The sequence below is a fragment of the Leucopleurus acutus genome (genome assembly GCF_964270905.1).
Source record: "Leucopleurus acutus genome assembly, chromosome: 12".
NCBI lineage: Eukaryota > Metazoa > Chordata > Mammalia > Artiodactyla > Delphinidae > Leucopleurus > Leucopleurus acutus.
In genome coordinates, this window is record NC_139154.1 from 83,350,610 (window position 1) to 83,375,314 (window position 24,705).

General features: G+C 45.2%; 1 protein-coding gene across 2 annotated transcripts in view; it reads right to left on the reverse strand.

The window, feature by feature from the left end:
• The window catches only part of SPRED2 (sprouty related EVH1 domain containing 2), a 126,300-nt gene that overhangs the window by 99,448 nt on the left and 2,147 nt on the right, over positions 1-24,705 (reverse strand). Inside the window, exons 1-2 of one of the 2 annotated variants that reach the window (XM_082851390.1) lie at positions 23,839-23,877; positions 23,037-23,696 (exon numbers count right to left, since the gene is read on the reverse strand). In XM_082851390.1, coding sequence (XP_082707516.1) covers positions 23,037-23,062 — 26 coding nt within the window. In that variant the 5' untranslated portion in view covers positions 23,063-23,696; positions 23,839-23,877. Of the gene's footprint in view, positions 1-23,036; positions 23,697-23,838; positions 23,878-24,705 lie in introns of those variants that run through there. The other variant, XM_082851391.1, reaches the window with a different exon arrangement.

Consider the following 24,705-nt stretch of genomic DNA (forward strand, 5'->3'; position numbering starts at 1 on the left):
ATACAGATTCTCTGGGCCACACGCCCAGAGAGGCTGATCCAGGAGGTCTGGGTGGCCGCTGACATCCGTATTTTAACAAGCCCTCTAGACTACCCACGCTGAGTAGGTGGCCCAGGACCAGCTTCAAGAAACTATGATTTCAGTGCTCTGAGCAGCTCACTCACCTTTTCTCACCAGGTCTTCCGCACTGCTTCCAAAGAATACCACCCCGGGAATACAAAAGACTAGAGTCCTTCATTCAGAAGTGGAGAGAGCTTTTGGAGCAGCAGGGAACTCCCTTCCTCGGCCTGCCCAGCACAGCAAGAGCCAATAACCGATGCCCAGCAAGTGCTCAGGCTGGCACCGGGAAAGCCTTCTTTATGCCTCTGAAAGGGGGACAGAGCTACTCCTACAGAGCCCAGAGCAGCTGAAAGCAGCACAGCAGATCAAGGGTACAGGCTCAGCATGGGCAGCACGCATTTTCCACGCAAACAGCCTGGTGCCCCTGCACTGACCCCAGCGCCCCGCTACCCCGGACTACATGGAGAGGCCACCATCCACAGCATCTATGAAAAGCACCTCCAGCTCTGGACCCCTATTTTACAGGAGACTCGGCTGAACGTGAACACTGATAAGGAGACCGGGATGGTGTCTGGGCAGCGGAAGCTGCCGTCCTGTATCGGCGGGGCGGTCAGAACGGCAGGGAACCGGCTGTCGCCGCCGCAGAGGACAGTGGTTCCACAGAGGGACTTGCTGACAGTCAGGGCCACATACCCGAGTCACCCCGGGCATGAGGGCTCCTTATCTCAGAAGTGTCAGAGAAGAAGCTGGAGGGCCATCCGGGGTGGCAGAACAGCGCATACTTCCCAGCTCCCTGAATTGGTAGGATCTACAGATCCCGTGTTTCCATCCCTGAGGTGGGGTGGGGATTCAGGGGGTGCTTTCACATGAACAAATGTGCCCCCGGCCACAAGTAACCCTTTCCCCAAAGCTTATCACAGTGGTTCATGACAGCATTTGCTTTTTCTACTGGACACGGAGACTGCCAAATTAAGTATCAAACGTGCTGACTTGAGTATTCCCAACGCCAGAAAGTGTCAGATCTATAAACAGTTTATGAAGGAGTATAGATTTTCAACAGCCAAAATGAGTACTTGTGGACAACAATGAGTGTGTAGTTTTTTTGAAAAATTCACAAAAGCTATAGAAGAAGCTGCTAATCTTCCCACTCGAGGTGTGTTCCACCTCAGAACCTCTAACGATCCAATTTCCACCAACAGGCTACTAGTAAAACGACTTAAAGAGGGAAACAGCAAGTCTTACGAAAAGAAACAAAAAAAAGGCCTAACCTTTTCAAAAGACGAGTTGTTGTTCTCACAGGCATGGCCTCAGCACACGTTCATTCTCATGCGTTTGTTTAAATTAAGTGATTCGTAATTTCACCTTCCAGGTTATGAGTCCTCCCATTTCCAAACAGAGGAAAGGCGGAAGGGCTGACACACTTCTTTGGTTTTTACACTTTTTCGCATTATCATCCCATATGGTTTCACCATCGAGGCTCTGGATGTAAAAATGCTTGCCCAAGGTTGCTTTGTTGGTCACTATTGTGCCAGCCTGCCCTCAACCCTGGTCTCCCTGCCTGGGAAGGGCCCGTCACCCACACCACCTACAACCAAGACCAGCTCTGCTGTAAGCTCTCCTACAAAGCTGTTTAGACCTTTAAAACTTTCTCAGAGGTTCCAAACCCTTGTCAAGACACACTAGTCTAGAAAGAAACACACACAGTCAACTGGAGGAACCTTTAGGAGATACACAACTTTGGGCACCACTGACCTCATCTCAAGGTCCATCTTGCCTCCAGCTTCCTGAGGGAGCTTTTTTGGAGGGAGGGGCCGAAGAGGGGAGCAAAGGGGACTAGGCGTAGATTGACAGGAAGCTGGAAATCTACAAATGAGGATGTGAAATAGGAGATTCGGTGTCTGAGGCCTGTGGACCCAGGCAGTTGTGTTCAGGCTGCCATTTTTCTGCAAAGAAGTCTTTGAGATCTTACGAAGTCCTTAGTTGACTTGGTCCCATTTAAAAAAAAAATTGTTATAGTTGTAGCAAAATGTACACAACATAAGATTTACCATTTTAACCATTTTTAAGTGTATGGTTCAGTGGCATTAAGTACATTCATATTATTGTGCAAGACTCCCATTTTCAAGTGCACCCTTCACATATTCTCCTAAGATATTAAAACGCTTTTTCAGCCTTTCCCTCATTTGCACGTGGTGTCACACTTCTGGGTGACAAGCTACAGTCTTAAAATCTGGCATCAGTTTTTGTTAGAGACATCGGTTTTAAGTCAATGTATTTTCATTTCTAGGTAAAAGCATATGATTCTATAGCCGTTTTCCTTTAAATTCAAACAGATGCTGGTCCCACATTAACAAAGGTTTGTCAGAAATCAAATTCAAGGGACTTCCCTGGTGGTACAGTGGTTAGGAATCCACCTGCCAATGCAGGGGACACAGGTTCGATCCCTGGTCCGGGAAGATTCCACATGTCGTGGAGCAACTAAGCCCGTGCGCCACAACTACTGAGCCTGAGCTCTAGAGCCTATGAGCCACAACTACTGAAGCCCATGCACCTAGAGCCCGTGCTCCATAACAAGACAAGCCACCACAGTGAGAAGACCGTGCACCACAACGAAGAGTAGCCCCCCCTCACCATAACTAGAGAAAGTCCGTGCGCAGTAACAAAGACCCAATGCAGCCAAAAAAAAAAAGATCAAATTCAAGAACTATTCTTGATTCCTGTAAACTAACTGGCCCGAATCGCCCCCAAAAAGAGACAAAATTTTAAAAACTCTTATACTTACTACTTTATTAAAATAGCTAAGCTCATATCCCAAAAGCATCTGTGTTACATCACTAAGGAAAACTTCCGAAAAAAGATTATTAGAGATTTTAAAGATTCAGTCAAACCTTTCAAAAAATTAATAAAAAACAGTCGTGAGGCTCTTTGGTGGGGCTAATGGTGGACACCAGGAGGGCTCATGCCAAGGAATACTACCCAGAACTTCTGCTGCCACTATCCTTGTACCCACGGTGAGCCATAGCCACCCCCCGCCTCTGCAGGAGACCCTCCAACACTAGCAGCTTAGCAGTCAACCCTTCTGTTCTTAGTCCCGATACATGGATTTGAAGCCCAGTTCTACCAGTTGGCTGTGCGAAGTTGGACAGAGTGTTGGGACATTCACAGAAAGATAGACAAGATGAAAAGGCAGACGGCTATGTACCAGATGAAGGATCAAGATAAAACCCACCAAAAAAACTAAATGAAGTGGAGAAAGGCAACCTTCCAGAAAAAGAATTCAGAATAATGATAGTGAAGATGATCCAGGACCTCGGAAAAACAACGGAGGCAAAGATCGAGAAGATGCAAGAAATGTTTAACAAAGACCTAGAAGAATTAAAGAACAAACAGAGATGAACAATACAATAAATGAAATGAAAAATACACTAGAAGGAATCTTCTGCCTCAGAATAACTGAGGCAGAAGAACGGATAAGTGACCTAGAAGATACAATAGTGGAATTCACTACTGCAGAACAGAATAAAGAAAAAAGAATGAAAAGAAATGAAGACAGCCTTAGAGACCTCTGGGACAACACTAAACATAACAACATTCACATTATAGGGGTCCCAGAAGGAGAAGAGAGAGAGAAAGGACCCGAGAAAATATCTGAAGAGATTATAGTCGAAAACTTTCCTAACGTGGGAAAGGAAATAGCCACCCAAGTCCAGGAGGCGCAGAGAGTTCCATACAGGATAAACCCAAGGAGAAACACGCCAAGACACATAGTAATCAAATTGATAAAAATTAAAGACAAAGAAAAATTATTGAAAGCAGCAAGGGAAAAATGACAAATAACATACAAGGGAACTCCCATAAAGTTAACAGCTGATTTCTCAGCAGAAACTCTACAAGCCAGAAGGGAGCGGCATGATATACTTAAAGTGATGAAAGGGAAGAACCTACAACCAAGGTTACTCTACTCAGCAAGGATCTCATTCAGATTCGATGGAGAAATCAAAAGCTTTAAAGACAAGCAAAAGCTAAGAGAATTCAGCACCACCAAACCAGCTCTACAACAAATACTAAAGGAACCTCTCCAAGTGGGAAACACAGGAGAAGAAAAGGACCTACAAAAACAAACCTGAGGGTTTCCCTGGTGGCACAGTGGTTGAGAGTCCACCTGCCGATGCAGGGGACACAGGTTTGTGCCCTGGTCCGGGAGGATCCCACATGCTGTGGAGCGACTGGGCCCGTGAGCCATGGCCACTGAGCCTGAGTGTCCGGAACCTGTGCTCCGCAACGGGAGAGGCCACAACAGTGAGAGACGAGCGTACCGCAAAAAAAAAAAAAAAAAACCCGAAACAATTAAGAAAATGGTAAGAGGAACATACATATCAATAATTACCTTAAACATGAATGGATGAAATGCTCCAACCAAAAGACATAGGCTCCCTGAATGGATACAAAAACAAGACCCATATATACGCTGTCTACAAGAGACCCACTTCAGACCTAGGGACACATACAGACTGAAAGTGAGGGGATGGAAACTGACATTCCATGCAAATGGAAATCAAAAGAAACCTGGAATAGCAATACTCATATCAGATAAAATAGACTGTAAGATAAAGAATGTTACAAGAGGGCTTCCCTGGTGGCGCAGTGGTTGAGAGTCTGCCTGCTGATGTGGGGGACGCGGGTTCGTGCCCCAGTCCGGGAGGATCCCACATGCCATGGAGCGGCTGGGCCCGTGAGCCGTGGCCGCTGGGCCTGCGCGCCTGGAGCCTGTGCTCCGCGGTGGGAGAGACCACAGCAGTGAGAGGCCCCCGTACCGCAAAACAAAACAAAACAAACAAAAAGAATGTTACAAGAGACAAGGAAGGACACTACATAATGATCAAGGGATCAATCCAAGAAGAAGATATAACAATTATATATGCTACCAACATAGGAACACCTCTATACATTAGGCAATTGCTAACAGCTATAAAAGAGGAATTCGACAGTAACACAATATAGTAGGGGACTTTAACTCCTCACTTACACCAATAGAGAGATCATCCAAACAGAAAATTACTAAGGAAACACAAGCTTTAAATGACACAACAGACCAGATAGATTTAATTGATATTTATAGGACATTCCATCCAAAAACAGCAGGTTACACTTTCTTCTCAAGTGCACACGGAACATTCTCCAGCATAGATCACATCTTGGGTCACAAATCAAGCCTCAGTAAATTTAAGAAAATTGAAATCATATCAAGCATGTTTTCTACCACAACGCTATAATATTAGAAATAAATTATAGGGGAAAAAACGTAAAAAACACAAACACATGGAGGCTAAGCAATACGTTACTAAATAACCAAGAGATCACTAAAGAAATCAAAGAGGAAATCAAAAAATACCTAGAGACAAATGACAATAAAAACACGAGAATCCAAAACCTATGGGATGCGGCAAAAGCAGTTCTAAGAGGGAATTTTATAGCTATACAAGCCTACCTCAAGAAACAAAAAAACTCTCAAACAATCTAGCCTTACACCTAAAAGAACTAGAGAGAGAACAAACAAAACCCAAAGTTAGTAGAAAGAAAGAAATCATAAAGATCAGAGCAAAAATAAATGAAATAGAAACAAAGAAAACAATAGCAAAGATCAATAAAACTAAAAGCTGGTTCTTTAAAGAGATAAACAAAATCGATAAACCATTAGCCAGATTCATCAAGAAAAAGAGGGAGAGGATGAAAATCAATAAAATTAGAAATGAAAAAGGAGAAGTTACAACGGACACCACAGAAATACAAAGCATCCTAAGAGACTACTACAAGAAACTCTATGCCAATAAAATGGACAACCTGGAAGAAATGGACAAATTCTTAGAAAGGTATAACCTTCCAAGACTGAACCAGGAAGAAAGAGAAAATATAAACAGACCAATCACAAGTAATGAAATTGAACCTGCGATTAAAAATCTTCCAACAAACAAAAGTCCAGGACCAGATCCCTTCACAGGTGAATTCTCCCAAACATTTAGAGAAGAGTTAACACCCATCCTTCTTAAACTCTTCCAAAAATTTGCAGAGGAAGGAACACTCCCAAACTCATTCTACGAGGCCACCATCACCCTGATACCAAAACCAAACAGAGATACTACAGAAAAAGAAAATGACAGGCCAATATCACTGATGAATATAGATGCAAAAATCCTCAACAAAATAGTAGCAAACAGAATCCAACAACACATTAAAAGGATCATACACCATGATCTAGTGGGATTTACCCCAGGGATGCAAGGTTTCTTCAATATACACAAATCAATCAATGTGATACACCATATTAACAAATTGAAGAATAAAAATCATATGATCATCTGAATAGATGCAGAAACAGCTTTTGACAAAATTCAACACTCATTTATGATAAAAAGTCTCCAGAAAGTGGGCATAGAGGGAACCTACCTCAACATAATAAAGGCCATATATGACAAATCCACAGCAAACATCATTCTCAATGGTGAAAAACTGAAAGCATTTCCTCTAAGATCAGGAACAAGACAAGGATGTCCACTCTCACCACTATTATTCAACATAGTTTTGGAAGTCCTAGTGACAGCAATCAGAGAAGAAAAAGAAATAAAAGGAATCCAAATTGGAAAAGAAGAAAAACTGTCCCTGTTTGCCGAGGACATGATACTATACATAGAGAATCCTAAAGATGCTACTAGTAGAAAAACTACTAGAGATGCTACTAGTAGAAAACTACTAGAGTTAATCAATGAATTTGGTAAAGTTGCAGGATACAAAATTAATGCACAGAAATCTCTGGCATTCCTATACACTAATGACGAAAAATCTGAAAGAGAAATTAAGGAAACACTCCCGTTTACCATTGCAACAAAAAGAATAAAATACCTAGGAATAAACCTACCTAGGGAGACAAAAGACCCGTATGCAGAAAACTATAAGACACTGATGAAAGAAATTAAAGATGATACAAACAGTTGGAGAGACACACCATGTTCCTGGATTGGAAAAATCAATATTGTGAAAATGACTATATGACCCAAAGCAATCTACACATTCAATGCAATCCCTATCAAATCACCAATGGCATTTTTTACAGAACTTAGAACAAAAAGTCTTAAAATTTGTATGGAGACACAAAAGACCCCAAATAGCCAAAGCAGTCTTGAGGGAAAAAAACAGAGCTGGAGGAATCAGACTCCCTGACTTCAGACTATACTACAAAGCTACAGTAATCAAGACAATATGGTACTGGCAAAAAAAGAGATATAGATCAATGGAACAGGATAGAAAGCCCAGAGATAAACCCACACACCTATGGTCAACTAATCTATGACAAAGGAGGCCAGGATATACAATGGAGAAAAGACAGTGTCTTCAATAAGTGGTGTTGGGAAAACTGGACAACTACATGTAAAAGAATGAAATTAGAACACTCCCTAGCACCATACACAAAAATAAACTCAAAATGGATTAAAACCTAAATGTAAGACCAGACACTATAAAACTCTTAGAGGAAAACATAGGAAGAACACTCTGACATAAATCACAGCAAGATCTTTTTTGATTCACCTCCTAGAGTAATGGAAATAAAAACAAAAATAAACAAATGGGACCTACTGAAACGTAAAAGCTTTTGCAAAGCAAAGGAAACTACAAATAAGACGGAAAGACAACCCTAAGAATGGGAGAAAATATTTGCAAATGAATCAACGGACAAAGGATTAATCTCCAAAATATATAAACAGCTCATGCAGCTCAATATTAAAAAAACAAACAACCCAATCCAAAAATGGGCAGAAGAGCTAAATACACATTTCTCCAAAGAAGATATACAGATGGCCAAGAGGCACATGAAAAGCTGCTCAACATCACTAATTATCAGAGAAATGCAAATCAAAACTACAATGAGGTATCACCTCACACCAGTTAGAATGAGCATCATCAGAAAATCTACAAACAACAAATGCTGGAGACGGTGTGGAGAACAGGGAACCCTCTTGCACCATTGGTGGGAATGTAAATTGATACAGTCACTATGGAGAACATTATGGAGATTCCTTAAAAAACTAAAAATAGAATTACCATATGACCCATCAATCCCACTACTGGGCATATATCCTGAGAAAACCATCATTCAAAAAGACACATGCACCCCAATGTTCACTGCGGCACTATTTACAATAACCAGGTCATGGAAGCAACCTAAACGCCCATCGACAGATGAATGGATAAAGAAGATGTGGTACGTATATACAATGGAATATTACTCAGCCATAACAAGGAACGAAACTGGGTCTTTTGTAGAGACGTGGATGAATATAGAGACTGTCATACAGAGTGAAGTCAGAAAGAGAAAAACAAATATCGTATATTAACACATATATGTGAAACCTAGAAAAATGGTACAGGTGAACTGGTTTGAAGGACAGAAATTGAGACACAGATGTAGAGAACAGACGTATGGATACCAAGGGGGGAAGCAGCGGGGGTTGGAGGTGGTGGTGTGATGATTTGGGAGATTGGGATTGACATGTATACACTGATGTGTATAAACTGAATAACGAATAAGAACCTGCTGTATAAAAAAATTAAATTAAATTAAAAAAAACGAACCAATGCAAAGGAGAAAAAAGTCGTATTTTGGACAGCTGTAGGTGATTTTTTGGTGTGCTTTAGAATGTTTCTTTATTAAATAGAAGGCCTCTTGGATCAACAATTTGAGTTTATTTTGTATTGTGTCTTATGATCTCACTTTACATGTAACATCAATTTGGTATCTTCCTCCCTAAGAAATTATTTGTTACTAACTTTAATGAGATGGAACCACAAAGAAAAAGCGGGAAGGGAAAGAGCAAGTCCCCTTCCCTAATATGGATTGTGTGACCTTTTGAAACCCCTCCTGTATGACAGATGACTCAGGATAAATTAAGGGGCAGTGATAGGGGAATTTTTTTGTTGTTTGAGCTACAACTGACCTATAACATTAGTTTCAGGTGTACAACATGATTCGCTATTGCAAAATGACCACCACAATAAAGTCTAGTTAACACCCATAACCCAGGGGGGGTCTTTAAAAACAGTGAGTAATGCTCCTTGGGTGGTGCCATCTTGGTTGGTCACAACCCTCTAGGTTTGGTGGTATTCCCCTCTTCGAAACCCTGATTAGTCCAAGATACGGTAGAATCTCCTAGATTTTTCGAAATACTGACACAGGGTGTGAGGGTGAAATTCTAATTCAATTGGTCTAGGGAGGAGAAAGGTGAGAGTGGAATGACGGACAGGTGTTGTGTCCTAGGAAAGCATGGCAAACCAACCCGGATATGCTCCACCTGGGGCCTCTTGATATACTGATAAACTGCCCTTAGTAGGACAGTCAGGGGAGGAGTTCTAGTTCAGGCTGCATGCCACGGGTGGGCGCTGGACCACAGCTGTCTGTTCTCCTTGTCACTGTTGTACTGCTAGATGCGGAACACGAGGAATGTGAAAGGAGGGATCTGCAGGTAAACCATTTATAACCAAACCACCTTGACCATCTGGATGATCCAGAAGCACTGGGACGTGGAACCTGAAACCCCACAGCGCAGTCTTTAGGCTCATAAGGGATCCTTTGCTCTATGAGTAAGAAGCATGCCCAGCTGATGGAGATTAAAACGGGAGGGTGTAGAACCCCAAGAGAAGGAAGGTGAGGTGTGCCTTCCCAGCCTGTCTGCTGGACCGTGGGCTCTTGCGGATAGTGTGTCTTGGTTTAGGGATTGTTTTTATTCTTCCTCAAGCCTAGGTTTCTACACAGCCACCACACTTAGCTATGTGGTCTGGTACACGGGATAATCCCAACTTTATCTGGAGTTAACCTGTGGGGCAGCGGCCTTACAAAAATGAAAGTAAAATGATACCATAAAAAATATTCATTATATGACCAGCTGGTCAACTCTTCCCTCCCTCTCTTTGCTGTAACAGCACCTGTTGGCTTAGAAATGTTCGGAGTTCTCACACTAGTGCACCAAAACCGCCACCCTTCCCATGCTGGCATCCACCGACCTCCCACCGACCTCCCACCTCCCCCACCCCCCAAAACCTGCATATCAAATATTACTTCCTGCTGTCTATGACCACACCGCCTTGGCAGTTAACATCAAAAGCAAACACATGAAGAGAAGAGAAGGCACTGGAGCTGGGGAGGAAAGACAAGCGTAGGTAACGTTTCATAGACTTTTTTGCTAGCGCCCAGGTGCAAAAACCTTGGTCACATGTATTTCAACTTCTCATCTAAGGGCTCATCTTTTCTCCCCCAGAATGGGGAGCTGAGGGTAGCCCTTCTCTGCTTCCACTCCCTACCCTCCTGTTCCTGAAACACACATGAGGAAGCCACCCCTGGGGACCCCTACCTGCCACCCGAAGGTGAGCCACGCAGGAACAGCGTCTGGCAGCTCACCTATTCTCAACTTGTGCAGGGGCTGACCGAGGCTGACACTCTGTTCAATGTTGATGGTTCCTCATCAACACGGGCTATGTTTATCTAAATTGAACAGGTTTCCACCATCTTTTTCCTGTCTCTGGAGGGTTCAACAGCTCAGGGTAACAATTGTCATGAATGTTTAACACAGCACCCAAAATGGGACTGGAACCAAGGCCAGATGACATCTGCTTGCTTATATATCCCAAGCCACCAACTAGCTGTGTGACCCTGGGTTCCTCCCTCGACCTCTCTGGATTGCAATTTTTCCGTAAAAGAAGGGAGCTGGCATTGTCCTAAGATACTCTCCAGTTTTATAATTTTATGGTCAAGTTGCAACCATTTTACTTCATCGAGAAAGGGCAACGTATTCTCCACTTCACAAGGGCAATTTCAATTGAGTGGTGCTGTGTTCCTGCAGAAGTAACAATGCTAAAAGCAAACAAAAACCAAAACCCCTCACCTGGTTTATTACTAGCCTGTAAGTTTGATCTACAAAGTAAGCTGGTTAATTTTGTTTTGAATTTCAGAACCCCCCCCCCCAATCTTCCAATAAACGTAACGACAACCTCTTTGGAACAAAGGTTCCCACAGCAGGGCCTACTGCATTTCATTAGAGCCAGAAGGAAAGCCCTGCCCAGATACAGGTTCTTAGTGGCCTCCCTAACTCCAGCCTAGCCTGCAACTAGTTGCAATTTACCAACATATCATTTTATCGTTTCTTTGCTTCAAAACTTTATACAGCTCCATTCCACCTAAGAAACAAAAGCTCAAATACGTATTTTGTTAGCCTGGCAGGGGATAACCACTCAAATTTAGCCTCGCCCGACTGGACCAGCTCTTTCTCTGAGCTCCCCAAGCACAAACCCAGAGGTGGAGTTTCCTCGTCTGTGGAAGAAACCTTTGGACATAAGATGCCTCCTCTCCAACCTGCCTGACCCACCACTCTCCCACACCATCACCGCCACCATCCTTATCTGAGTTCTCTAAAACTCAAGTCCCACCTGGTCGAAAGTGAACTCTCCCCTGGCTACTGCAGCAAGAAGTACTTGAATTTCTTCTTTGTATTTCTATTTTTAAAAAGAATATTATACTTATAAATAAGAACAAAAGTTTTCTTAAAACAAGAACTCTACTTACAATACTTGGAGCTACAAGAGTTCTTCAACATTATGTTACTATCCAATCCCTTTATTTTAGAGATGAGAAAGCCAAGTCCAGAGAAGCAGCTCGGCATCTTGCCGAAGGTCCCAGGGCAGCTTAGTGGCAAAGAAGTGATGGGAACCTAAGTTTCCTGACTCCCAGAACTTACTGTACATGGCAACCTGGTACCATGTTCTCTGCTACTTGGTATCCATTCAAGAGCTTCTAGTGTTGAGTATATCCTCTTTTCCACAACAGAGAGTTGTGTGCTGCCCAGCACAGGTGTTCAGCAAATGCAGGAGGGGAAAGGGAGAAGAGCTGGACGACAGATGATACACTCCCCCAGGAACCCCTTCTTAGGAGGAGACCCAACTTTGTGCCAAGTCTCTGTGGGGGGATGTCCTGACTCATTTTCAACTCCTCCCATCCACCTCTAACCAATGCCCTCTGCTTTCCTTCAGACCTTCCAACCAATCCCCAAACGGCCCAGAGCATAAACACACCCTTTGCATACGCATCCCCTACAGAATGACCACACTCGTGTTCTTACATCCAGAATGAGGGTCACAGCAGCGATTCCCAACTTTCTAAGAGTAAGTATTCAAAGGTTGAAAATTCAGGGCTCGGCCCTCCTCCCCAGGGATTAGAGCTGTATTTTTAAATAACTGTGAATTGAGAAAAATATCACAAACATTCACCGTGAACTCAGTACAGTAGTATTTTATTGAGGTTGTATTTGATGATTCTATAAATGTAGCTACATACATTGAAAGAGTCATACATGTACATGGCGGATGTTATGTACATATTCGCTTCACAAACAACACTTGAAGTGCTTATGGGTCCCCAGTCACTTGTTGGGCAACTCCTGGGTGGTGGCATCAGTTCAAAACTTCAGAGGGGGGGGTACCTAAATGCTGGGGAGGGACCTCTTCCTCTGAAAGAAAAATATGATAGGCCAACGAGGGTCCACAATCAGCTCATTTCAGATTTCTCACTCCATCTACCTTCTTGTTGGAGTTATTACTTATCACAGGCGTTGGTATCTTTAGTACCTCTTTGGGGGGGGAACAAAGGGTCTTACTTCAGTCCTCTGGTCTATTCTTGGCTTTCCCAGCAATGCTGCCTCAGGTAGAAAGCCACTTTCCGATTCATATTCCGGGCTCTTTCCCATCTCTCCCCAGGAATTATCTCTAAAGAGTAAGTGCTGACAAGTGATTGATCATTTGCATTTTAACCCTATTCAAATTTGGGTAAATGGTTTAATATGCATGCTAATATTCTATCATTATTCCAATTAAGGAAACTATTATGTTCAAGTGTTTAATCAGGAGAATTAGGGAGAACTCCAGACACCTAAAATTAACCTTTAATAGTCTTGACATTCATTTCATTTAAGTGCAATTTGCCAAGCTATAAGCAACTCCCTGCCTAAGACTTCTGCTTAAGCACGTGGGGATTCCTGATAAGACCTAAAAGCAATTCATTTCCTAACTAGATTGCTGTCTAAAAGAATAAACTAAAAGGGCTACAATTTAAATACAATCAAGTCCCCAAGCAGTCACATTCCAGAAGACTTAAACATCATCATCTTGATCCCCAGGAACAACAATGCTATTCGCTTCAGAAACAACACAACCACTTCCTCTTTCTCTGACCTTCTCAGTTTAATTACTTCCTGTGATTTCTTCTAGGGCTGAGTGTGCCTGCTTCCCAGGGCGGCTGGCTTTCCATAGGAGACTGATTTGTCTGGAAGGTGCAGAATGCCAGCTGACAGACATTACACACAAAGAGCTGGGACTTCCTATTTCTCTTTTAGCGATGGATCTCTCGGGCCGCCTGGCATGCACCAAGAACTTTTTTTAAGCCATAAGAAGAAGAAAAACTTCTTCCAGCACCTTCGCATCTAAAATCAAGCTATACCTCAAAGCTGGAGGTCCTGCCAAGAATGGGGAAGGGCAGGCCCTTGATGATATCTCTCCGCCTGGAAGCACCACCTTCTTGTCCAATGAGCTTCTTCAACAGCTTCCAAATGCCAAGTATGTGAGGTCACCTTTGAAGACACAAACCTGGCAGCCGGGAGCTCACCATCATCACAGCCACAGACAGGCTCTTGCTACTCAAAGGTCCCTGGATCTGCAGTACCAGCAGCATCAGGAAGTTTGTTAAAAATGCAGAGTCTCTGGCCTTACTGAATCAGAATCCTCATTTTAGAAGATTCCCAGGTGATTCCTATGCACATTCAAGTTTAATCCTCCTCTCAAAACAGCTAGGCTAAAAAGCAGGTCCAGGAGTATAGCGTGCTTGGTTTGCCGTCCTGCTCACACACACTCCATCAAGGGCAAGGTGGCCGGTCGGTTCTCTTTCCAAAAGAGGTCTCTGTGGAACTGCTCTCTGTATCAGTACAGAAAAGGCCACCTCAGTGGGCACTGGTCCCCTACTCCACAGAGCTGAACAGGAATGCAAGGAAGAAATGTCATCTCATAGTTCCGAGGCATTTCCAGGATTCTAAACGAGTTCTAACTTCATTCGCTCAACGGTAATGTCAATCAAGCTGTACACGCGATAGTTTCTTTGCAAAAACTGAGGCTCTGTGAAGTCATGACACGTCATGTTGTTCTACAGACACGGGATCTGAAGTCAAAGACTGTGGGTAAAAATAACAAATCCTGCTCTGTGACCTCACACAAGATGCTTAACCTGGCTGAATCTTTTCTTTGCCTGCAGCTGTGGACCCTTCTGGCTCTTGGGCACGGTCCATCCACGTATGAGTGCGTGAGTTTATGTACACGTAACACACAAGCGCACACACACTCCCCCTAAAAATGACTCGAAGAACTTGTCAGGGGATTCTAGGAAGGGCATGCAGCTCCTCTAATGCTCTGGAGGAAGACTTCCCTCCACCCCAAATCTGGGAATCCCAATGCTTGCAGCTCGAGGGGGGAACCCTGCAGAGGAAGAGGAAGAAGAGAGGAAACACCTCTGGCAGCCGGTCAGTCCATGATCCAGACCACACTGGCCTCACACCCCTAAGGCACATGGAAGTGTCTAGCACGCTAGAATGTAAGCTCCCCAAGGGCAGAGGGTGCTTCCGAGTCACAGCTCAGCTCCTGCCTGACAGGTAAGGTGTCTGGAACACTGGGTGCAGTAAGTGAATGGCACTCCACAGCTAGTCTCTCCCTTTCCTCCAGCCTCACCCCCACTGCTATTTATTTTAGCCAATAAATAATTTATACATGGTTTTGCAATTAGGATCCAAGTATGCTCTAAAGTCAAGTTCTTTGGATTCAGAGAATACTATACTCCAAATGGACACCTGCAATCTGGCAAATCTACTCATTTTCCTTAGCATAAAAGACATCTAAGAACGGATGGTAGGGGCCTCAAAGCTGGTTTGCAAACAGCAAACTCCTCATCTGAAACCTGTTCACCCACAGATTAGTGAGAAGGCCACCATTAAGCCTTCAGGGCCAGAAAAGTAACATTGAGCCAGGGCACACCATCCTGACACAGCAGGCTTGTTTTGGAATTTGGAGCGTGAGAAAAATCCCAGATATGATTTAAACTATTAAGCACAGGAGAGAAATGTAATGACTATGTTAAGACTATATTCACACTTATCCAGCTTCCAAAGGTCTGTAAAAATGAGTAAAATTATTGGGATGCTGATGATTAAATTAAACCTCTGGTCCAGCATCCACTTTATTCCTTGGCTGGAAATATAAAATGTGAACACCAACATGGCACGCAAGTAGACAAAACAAGCCATAAGCCAGCTTACTCCTAAGAGAACTCTCAGCCTCACTCATTTCCGCCAAGCCTATTGACTCTTGTTTTAGAGACAATTTGAACGCTATTGGTAATACGATTTCTAGACCACAGACAGGGATGGCAAGAGAGTCAACTATATGCTACCATAGATAAGTACACTGACTGTTAAGAGTCTGTAGCGGGAAGAGGCAGAGTGTGACCCCAAAGCCCATGTTTCTTCCACTACCATCATGACAATCTGCCCCTCGCAGTAGTTCTGAAAAAAACAAAAACAAACAAACAATAAAACTCAAAGTCTTTTTGGATGTGGGTACAATGTGAATTGTCATTTAATTTTTTAGATAAGGTAAAACTATTTTTCAATTAATGAACATTTATGTTAACCAATCAATAAATGTTTGCAGAAAGCCTACTATGGGCTCAGCACTCTGCCAGGCTATGTGGTATACAGGTCAATAAGCTATTATTCCCACACCGGGAAGGGCAGGCGGGCCAAGCTTCTGGGTGCATTCTCAGTTAGGGTGGGATGCAAATATTACAAAACAAACAGTGCTTATCTGAAAAATCAATAAGGGAGGCAGAGCCAAAGCAATGAGAAAAAGAAATAAGAGGAATAAACAATGAAAATGAAACACAAAGATGAACTAGGAAAGACAATTTAAAAAACTTAGCCTGAGCGGCTTCTCTGGTGGCGTACTGGTTAAGAATCTGCCTGCCAATGCAGGGGACACAGGTTCGAGCCCTGGTCCGGGAAGATCCCACATGCCGCGGAGCAACTAAGCTCGTGAGCCACAAGTACTGAAGTCCGCACTCTAGAGCCCACGAGCCACAAGTACTGAAGCCCACGAGCCACAACTACTGAAGCCCACGCGCCTAGAGCCCGTGCTCCGCAACAAGAGAAGCCACCGCAATGAGAAGCCCACGCACCACAACGAAGAGTGGCCCCCGCTCGCCGCAGCTAGAGAAAGCCCGCGTGCAGCAACGAAGACCCAACGCAGCCAAAAATAATTTTTAAAAAGTTAAAAAACTTAGCCTAATTAAGTTTTAAGCGTTTATGAATGACCACAGGGGATAAATCTAAGAATGGAAACGAGATCTGAAAAGTCGTTATTTCAGTACAAAGAGGAGGGGCCAAAGCCCTACATTTTGAAGCTGCCCGTATTGTTTCAATCTCTTCACTCACAACTGCTAAATGCCAGGATGAAGTCAAAATCCATTTCTCCTTAGTGCAAGTCAACATAGAAATTTTGTTTTCAAGTAAATTTTCAACTACCCTTTGAAAGTAGCATAAATAACATAAACAGGATTTGCTATCATGTGCCCCCTGTGAACATATTGTTGACAAAAGATTACCTGAGAAATGAGTAGTTACAAAACAGTTGGTTCTTAATTTAGTCAACTCCTATGCCAGTTAATATCAAATATTTTACTAAGATCCAGGCCTGACTTCCTTTCCCTGACAGGGGACACCAAGCTGTGGTAACAATCTTCTATGCCTACTAGGGCAAGCACACAGAAAACGCATTTAACAGAGCACGGTGTGCACCAGTGCAAAACATTCCTTCTACTCCAGTGACTAAAAGCCCTAGACAATGCCTTAAAAAATCATCAGTGTTCTAGCCTTAAATATTGATCAAAAAGAAACATTTAAAAAAAGAAAAAAGAAACATTTACAAGAATAGTTAATGAGTTTATCAATGTGACTGGGTCTTTGAAAAAAAAAAAAAATCAGCCCAATTTACTTAAGAGAAAACAAGCCAAAACCAAACACAAAAACTTCCTGCTCTGCCTCTGTTATCATCTTGTTCCGTTTCTGAGGATTTTGCTGTTAGATTGTGTATTTGTGTTCATCCCCATAATATAGGAACTCTGCCAATAGTGGAGTTCATCAGCACAGCTGTCTCCAACTTCAAGTGTTAAGACTCCATCAGAACCCTATAGCTACTGCAAATTGTTAATACTGTGATTTCTGCCGAGATTCTCCTGCAGAGGCAGAAACACAGGCCCTGGCTTATTGTGTTTAAGACGTTCTACTTCCCAGTTCTCACAACAGTGATTGGAATCAAAATGGTTTTGAGTTGTCAATCACAGATCACCACCACCAGATAGTTCTGCACCCAATGGCCACAAGACATGTTTCAGGTGAACACGGAGCTTCTGAGAAGGAGGTTTATACACAACCTAAGTTAACCAAATAGGACAACTATAATTATTGCATTAGTCTGCGGGGGCAAAACAGCATTTTAAAATAATCAAATCCATTTTTTAGTTTAATAGATCTTTATTAAAAGCAACCACAATGTGCCCAATGGTATTGGGACAACAGTTAGAAAACTAGGCAGTTAAGAGGTAACCCTAAATCCCAAAAGCTCATGTTCTGGGACAGAATCTAGCTGGGTGTAAGTCCAACTCTAAATGGTGATAACTGTCACACAGTGTGGGAGGAAAATGCTATAAAGAGCCCACGGTTTTGACTTAGGGAGTCGGGGTGGGGAAAGTCTAGGAGGACCTCATAAGAGGAATGACTCAGAGCTGGCTGGCGGGGGGAATGAGCAGAATTTCACTTGTTGGAGAAGGAAAGGAAGAAAGATGACTCCGGAATAAACAGCACAAGCAAGGAGACTGTTGAGCAGAATAGTATCGGTACTGATACTCATCCACTTTTTATACATGTTTTTGGTTAAAGGGACTGGAAAAAAGGTAGCAGTTGTTAAGATCCCTGTGGAAATAAACCCAGCAGATGGAGGTTAGTCCAGGCCCACCACCTAACAAGACATACAGCCTTGCAGTAGGCACTTTATACAATGGCAATGTCTTTATACAGTGACAATGTCGTGGCTTATAAGCTTGTTAAGGTCTTTCCAAGGTTTTTGTTTTGTTTTGCTTTCAAGATTTTCTAAGAAAGAGACCAAGATTCCAATTCTGCATAGTCAACTCTGTTTTCAACATTTAAGGATTCTATTGAGGTAGAGTAGAAACACACCCCTTTTTTTTTTTAAGGCTAATGCATGGAGAATGGATCAATACTTGTAATGGGTCTAATTACCACAACTCTTATTTCAATGACTGTAGAGCAAACATTCCAGTAATAATCAACTCTGAATTCACACTCCTCCCATTATCTTAAGGTGTATCACAGAATGCTCAAGCCCAAGTTTATTTAAATTCACTTTAATTCAGTATGTGCTTCATAGCATTTTCAGGGAAGATAAGGGAAATGAAAGAAATTATGGCAATGACAGACTGTCATCAATTCAGAAGAATTAGGGACAGCGTGACTGTCAGAAACAGTGTGAGCTCTGAAGTCAGAATGACTAAGGCTGACCACCCTCTCCCCTTCTGAGACAGTACCTCATGGTGCTTTAAAAACACAGTCCTTCCTGAGCCAGGCTGCTGGGGTTACTTAACCTCTCTGGGCCTTGATTTCCGCACCTATAAATGGAGGTAATAAAACCATCTACTGCATAGAATTGTTGAGAAGACTAAATGAGTAAAGTGCTATAAAAGTTATTTGCTCTCTTCAGCTTCCTCATCAGTTAAATGGGGTAATACCTCCTTCACACGGTTATTTGAAAGTGAGCCTGTAAGAAACCTATCTCAGTGCCCAGCACAGAGCCGACACCAGACACCTGTTATTCCTAGTGTGGGCTGCAAGCTTTACACAGGCTGGCTCATTTAATTCCCACGGCAACTCCACGAAATCAGTAATATTTATTCCCATTTTACTCACTCAGATAAAAGCAAAGTGAGATACATAAGTAACTTGCCTTAGATCAGAAAGTGACCAAATGGCTAAGCCTTGAGCCATAAGAATATGTTACAAATGCATTTAAAGCGGGATCTTCAGCCCTTGGCTGAAATAACCAGTTAGAAAGACATTTTTCAGTCAGTTGAGACTGAGAGTTAAAGACAACAGGGAATTATTCTTAATTTTGTAAAGTGTGATCATGGTATTGTGGTTTCACAGGATAGTATGCTCGTCTTTTGGAAAGTAAGCTCAAGTAATTGGATATGAGAGTTCTAATGTCTAATTTCTTTGAAATGGTTCAGCAAAAATATTAGAGCCTTTTTTTTAAAAAAATGGGAAATCTTCCAACATTAGGGAAAATATGTGCGAGGGCAGAGCTACAAATCCATTCTCAGCAAGATGTGTGTTGCAGAGAAGAGTTCATGAACAAAATAGAAAGCTGAATGGTAGCCAGGTGTCTCCTGCTTGAGAAGGGTTTCTTCATTTTGTCTGCAAATTTCCAAATCATTTATAACCATGATCAAATGATTTAAGAATACAGACGGAATACATATGATTTAAAAAACATTTTCCACTCCCTGTATACAAAAGACCACTTTCGATAATGTATTGATGCTCGTTGATTTTTCAATTATTAAAAAGCAGATCTGTGGAGTTGTAAATCTTAACATGCATTTCTATCTGGAGTGGGATCAAAAAAGGATCAGGGTATTTTCTATATGGAAGCTGTTGTTTAGGACCATCAGCGAAAAGAGCATTCCTAAATTTATGAGCATGTATTTATTAGAGAACACTTTTATTTTTCTCTTTTCTTTTCTTTTTTGGCCACGCTGCACGGCTAGCAGGATCTTAGTTCCCCCACCAGAGACTGAACCCGGCCCACAGCAGTGAAAGTACAGAGTTCTAAAAACTGGACTGCCAGGGAATTCCCTAGGGAGGAGTTTTAAACTGACACGAAAAAGAACATTAGAAGACAAAACTTATTATTTTTAAAAAATTAAGCATGATTTTACCAGTTGCAAGACTGAGTTATTGTATTCTGATGCTAAATGTAACATATTTAAACACCTGTATTGTGTAATAAAAACCTTAAATATATGTGGACTATCAGGAAAATCTATTTCACCTAAGGCACAAATATCTCTCTCAAGTCTCCAGTTTGATGTCACTTCCTTGTAAGTAACACACCTTGTCTACTTCTGAAAGATTATCTGAGGGACCTCGAACATAAAACCATTAGAAAATAGGAGACTGTAATGAATATAGAGGAGCAGTAAACAAATCTAGCGAAAACCTAAGCTAGCATGGCTACCATAATCAAGCAAACACTTTAGCTGAGCTTCCAGAAAGTGGTAGCGAAAACAAAAAAAAAAGCAATCACAGCTAGCTCTGTAACTCAGAGAGAAACCTTCTTCCTGGCACCAGCATTTGAAAGGAATCTTTTTCAGAGGGATCATTACGTAAGAACGTTAACCAATATAATGGACAGAGTCCACAAATGGCAGTTTACAGCCCGAACAGCCCGTTTTCTTACCAGGCATTTCTTGTCTCATGACAAGGTCATTACATTAAAAGAAATCCCGAGAAGGCCACTTCTGCAGTGCGCTAAGGTGCCACAGCTTTCTGATTCTCTAACTGAAACCAGAACCTGTCCTCAAATATCCATTGTCTCAACTGGGCTTCTGACAGCAGTGGGGGCAGCCGGTTCCATGCTGAACTGCTCAGAAAGCCTGGAAGAGAGAGATTTATTTCTTGCTGGTGATTCCACATGAAATCCCTTTGCTTTGGATACCAGATGGGGTAGGATGTACAGCCGACCTGCTGCCCTGAAAAGGGAGCGGCCAGGCCAGTATCCCCAAGGGATGGAGCCAAGGAACCCAATCTAGGGCGGTGAACCAATCTCCAACAAGCCCAGAGCATGGCAACCGTCCCTCCCTGCTGCTACCGCTAACTGTGTGTGCAGAGCCAAACAAGGACCCATAAAAATACCTGTTTATTAGTCAGGTCCAAAAAGGGGCAAGGCGCAGCAGCATATTCCTCCCCCTGCCCCATATTTCAGCCCTAGAAGGGCAACATTTTACGATTTCAAGATACAGTCTATGAAGGCAAAGCAAAAGGTCTAAAATAGAAAGACCAGTAGATGTGGTGGGGCAGCGGACACGCACACCAGGCGGGATCCTCTCCAGCTACGGACGCGTGTCCGGCAGACCAGGAGTTACTGCAGTCAAAGCTCCCTAGGGACCCACAGAAAGGAAATTCCCTTTCCCAAACACCAACCCTCCCAACACTCCCTCCCGTCCAGCCTGGTGACAGCAGACGCCAAAGGATAAAGGGGCATTTAAATAAAAAAAAAGAGTAGATTCTTAGAGCACAGCATTCTGTCACCTGCTGCATAGCCCTCAACGCCGGCCAGCCCTGAGTCACTTCCCCTCTCTGCCCCGGGTCTCAATGCTCGCGGGGGCAAAAGACCCGGGGCCTCGGGCGGGGGCTACCCACAGCCCCCACGCCCCTGCACACACGCACGGGGCCTCCCTCCAGGCAAGTCCCGGCGGCTACAGACCCGCTCTCTGCGCCCCGGCCAAAGAGCCCCAACCGGCGCCGCCGCTACCTCGGCTAATGGCAGCTCTGAATGAAAGGAGCCGAGGCAGGCTCCGGATTTATGAATGTGCAGGGGAGGAGGGGAGGGATATCATGTGACAATAAAGGAGACCGTCTTATTCACAAAAAAAAAAAAAAAAGTGGCTGGCGGCGGGCACAGCCACTGAGCAGAGACGGCCGCCGCGGTGCGGTGACCGCTCGGACCCGAAGCCGACGACCTCAGGCACGGGGCCGGGCGGCCCTGATTCTATTGCATCCGCGATCGGAAACGCCTCGGGCGCGGGTGGGAGAAAGCCAAACCGGACTCGGCGACCGTGGAGCCGGAGGGAGCTGCACCCTTGGCCCAGGGCTGGAGAAAGACACGGGTCCCGCGGGAGGCTTTACACAGAGACCCTCCAGCGAAGCGCCCCGAGCATTGTTCCCCTCGGGCCCGCGGGCTGGGCACGTACACGTGTGCACGCGCACACGCACAGATAAACACACACACAGATACATACACACACGTGTCCGCAGCGCGCTGCCCCGCACGCTTCCGCCCGCCCCCGCCGCAAGACCTCTGATCCGCCCAGCGAGCAGCCCAGACCCCGCGGGACGCCTGTGCTGGGCCCGCCGGCGCGTGCACACACACTCACACGCGCCACGGGACCCCTGGGCGGCTCCAACACGCCGGCCCGCGCGGGGACCCGGGCGCACGCAGACCCCCGCGCAGCCCGCGCCCAGTCCTCCCTGTGCTCCGCCGTGTTTTTTATGAATGAAAATGTGGTATGCAAATGAGAGCGATTCAGGAAAACGACATGGCGGAGCCTCGGCCCCAGTGGGCTCCCGAAGGGACCGCGGCGCTAGCGGCGGTTGGGAGAGCCACAAAGTCACCGTGTAAAAACCCACCGACCCCGGGAAGCCGGAGCGGGGGTGTCAGGTCTTCCGCTCCCGCCGCCGAGGATCTCGGCGGGAGGAGTGTTTGTGAGTCCCCGGACAGGGAACGGGGACCGCCCCGAGGTCACCCGCGCGCCCTTGGTCCCCGCAGCGGCCACCAGCCCGCCGACCCAAGGCGCGCCCCCGCTGGCCCGCAGCAGTTTTCGCCCCCTCCTCACTTCAACAAGCAGGAAATTTCGCGTCCCAAACCCCACAGGCCAGCGAGTCGCTGCACCCCACGCCAAGTTCACCCAACCAGAGTCCCCGCCCGCGTTCTCAGCCCCGGCCCCCACGCTGCCCCTTCGGGGCACCCTCGTCCCACCCCGCGGCCAAACTTACTCGTCCGGGTGTGTTTCTTCGGTCATTTTCCTGTTCACCTAGACGCCTGTCCCGCGGCGGGCAGCTTTGCTCCCTTCATCTTCCTGTCTGCTCACCCCCCTTCTTCACATCTCCGGAGATCGCCTGATTTGTTTGGGGGGAGCTGCTAGAGATGAAGGGGACGCCGCAGAAGGCAGAAGGGGAAGCAGGGCGACCGGAGCGCGGGGTGAGGTCTGGGGGAAGGGGTGCACAGGCAAGCTTCGGGGGGGAGTGAGCGCCGCAGCGCCGAGGGGCTCGGGGGCGGGGGGCTCCGGGGGCTCGGGGGCGGGCGGAGATGAGAGATTTGGGCAGGGGACAGCGATGGGAGAGGAGCAGAAAAACAAGAGCGCCGTGGAGCGGCGGGGATCGCTGAGAGCAGGAGGAGAGGGCGGGCCGCGGGTGGGGGCTTGGTCCGGGGTTGCCCCCGGAGAACCGGGCCAATCACGGTTCCGGGGAGCGCTCGGCGGTCGGGGGAGGTGCGCCTGGAAGGCGGTGCAGGGCGCCCGGTACGAGCCCCATCTCTTGACTCCGCCGATTTACTCCATATTGGATTCTCACCGCCGCCAACAGGAGGAGGAAGTAGGGCGGAAGCGATGACGTCTTCCCAGCGGCCAGAGGTGGTGGAGTGCAAAAAGCTTCCTACTTGCGACCGAAAAAAAAAAAAAAAAAAGGAGGAAAAAAAAAACTTTGTTCCGTCTACTGAGCATGCCCGGCTTCCTTTCCCCCCCACCCCCCACCCTCCCTCCTGGCTTCCACTCCCGGAGGAGCCCCGGAGCGGAGTTACTTGCGCCGCGTCTAACTCCGGATCCTCCTTCGTTAACGCTCCGGGTTTTAAGATGCCCGAGAGGAGGGAGGAGGCGGCAGCCGCAGACTCGCACACATCTGGCTCCCGGTTGGTTCCCTCCCTCCTTCGAAACCCCTGGATTAAAAATCGGAGGACTAGGGGGGCGGGGGGGGGGGAGACGAGGAGCTCAGAGGAGGGCCGGAGGGGTGCTCGCGATCAGAAGATCAACTATCCCCGACCTTGGAGCGGGAGAGTGGGGGGCGGCACAGGTGCCTTTGCCAAGATTCTGAACGTCAGAGGCTTTTCAGTTTCACGTGAATCTTATGATCTTTTTTTTTTCTTAGTAGAGGAATGGGCAATTTTAAGGAATCATTATTTGTACATTGAAAAAAAGAAATCCAACACAACCCAGAAACGTTTGCATTCCAGTAGAAATGAAAGACTTTCCCAGGTTAAAAGGTAAACCCAAATATGTTTTTTAAATTATTCAGTAAATCTCTCTCAAGTTGGTGGAGGATGGCCCTTGTCCCAGGCCCTTGAACGCCACAATTCCTGGCCCAGAGGTTGCCAGCTGCCTGGGCTTTGGCACAGTGAGATGGGGAAATGGAGAGCTCCTCGAGCCCTGTTCCCCCTCCACCTCCCCTTTGTTTTTGAATTATTTTTCCTGCCTTGGCCTGGGACCCTGGGCCTGGATGGGCCTGCACTTTCTAAAACAGCACTGTCTAGGCAATGGGCAGGCAACCTAAACAACTGTAACAGGATCTTTGCTTGGCTTGATGCTCTGCTGTTGCAGTCTTGAAATTCTTTATGGTGTTTGAACAAGGGGCTTCACGTTGTTACTCTGCAGTGGGTCCCACAAATTCCATA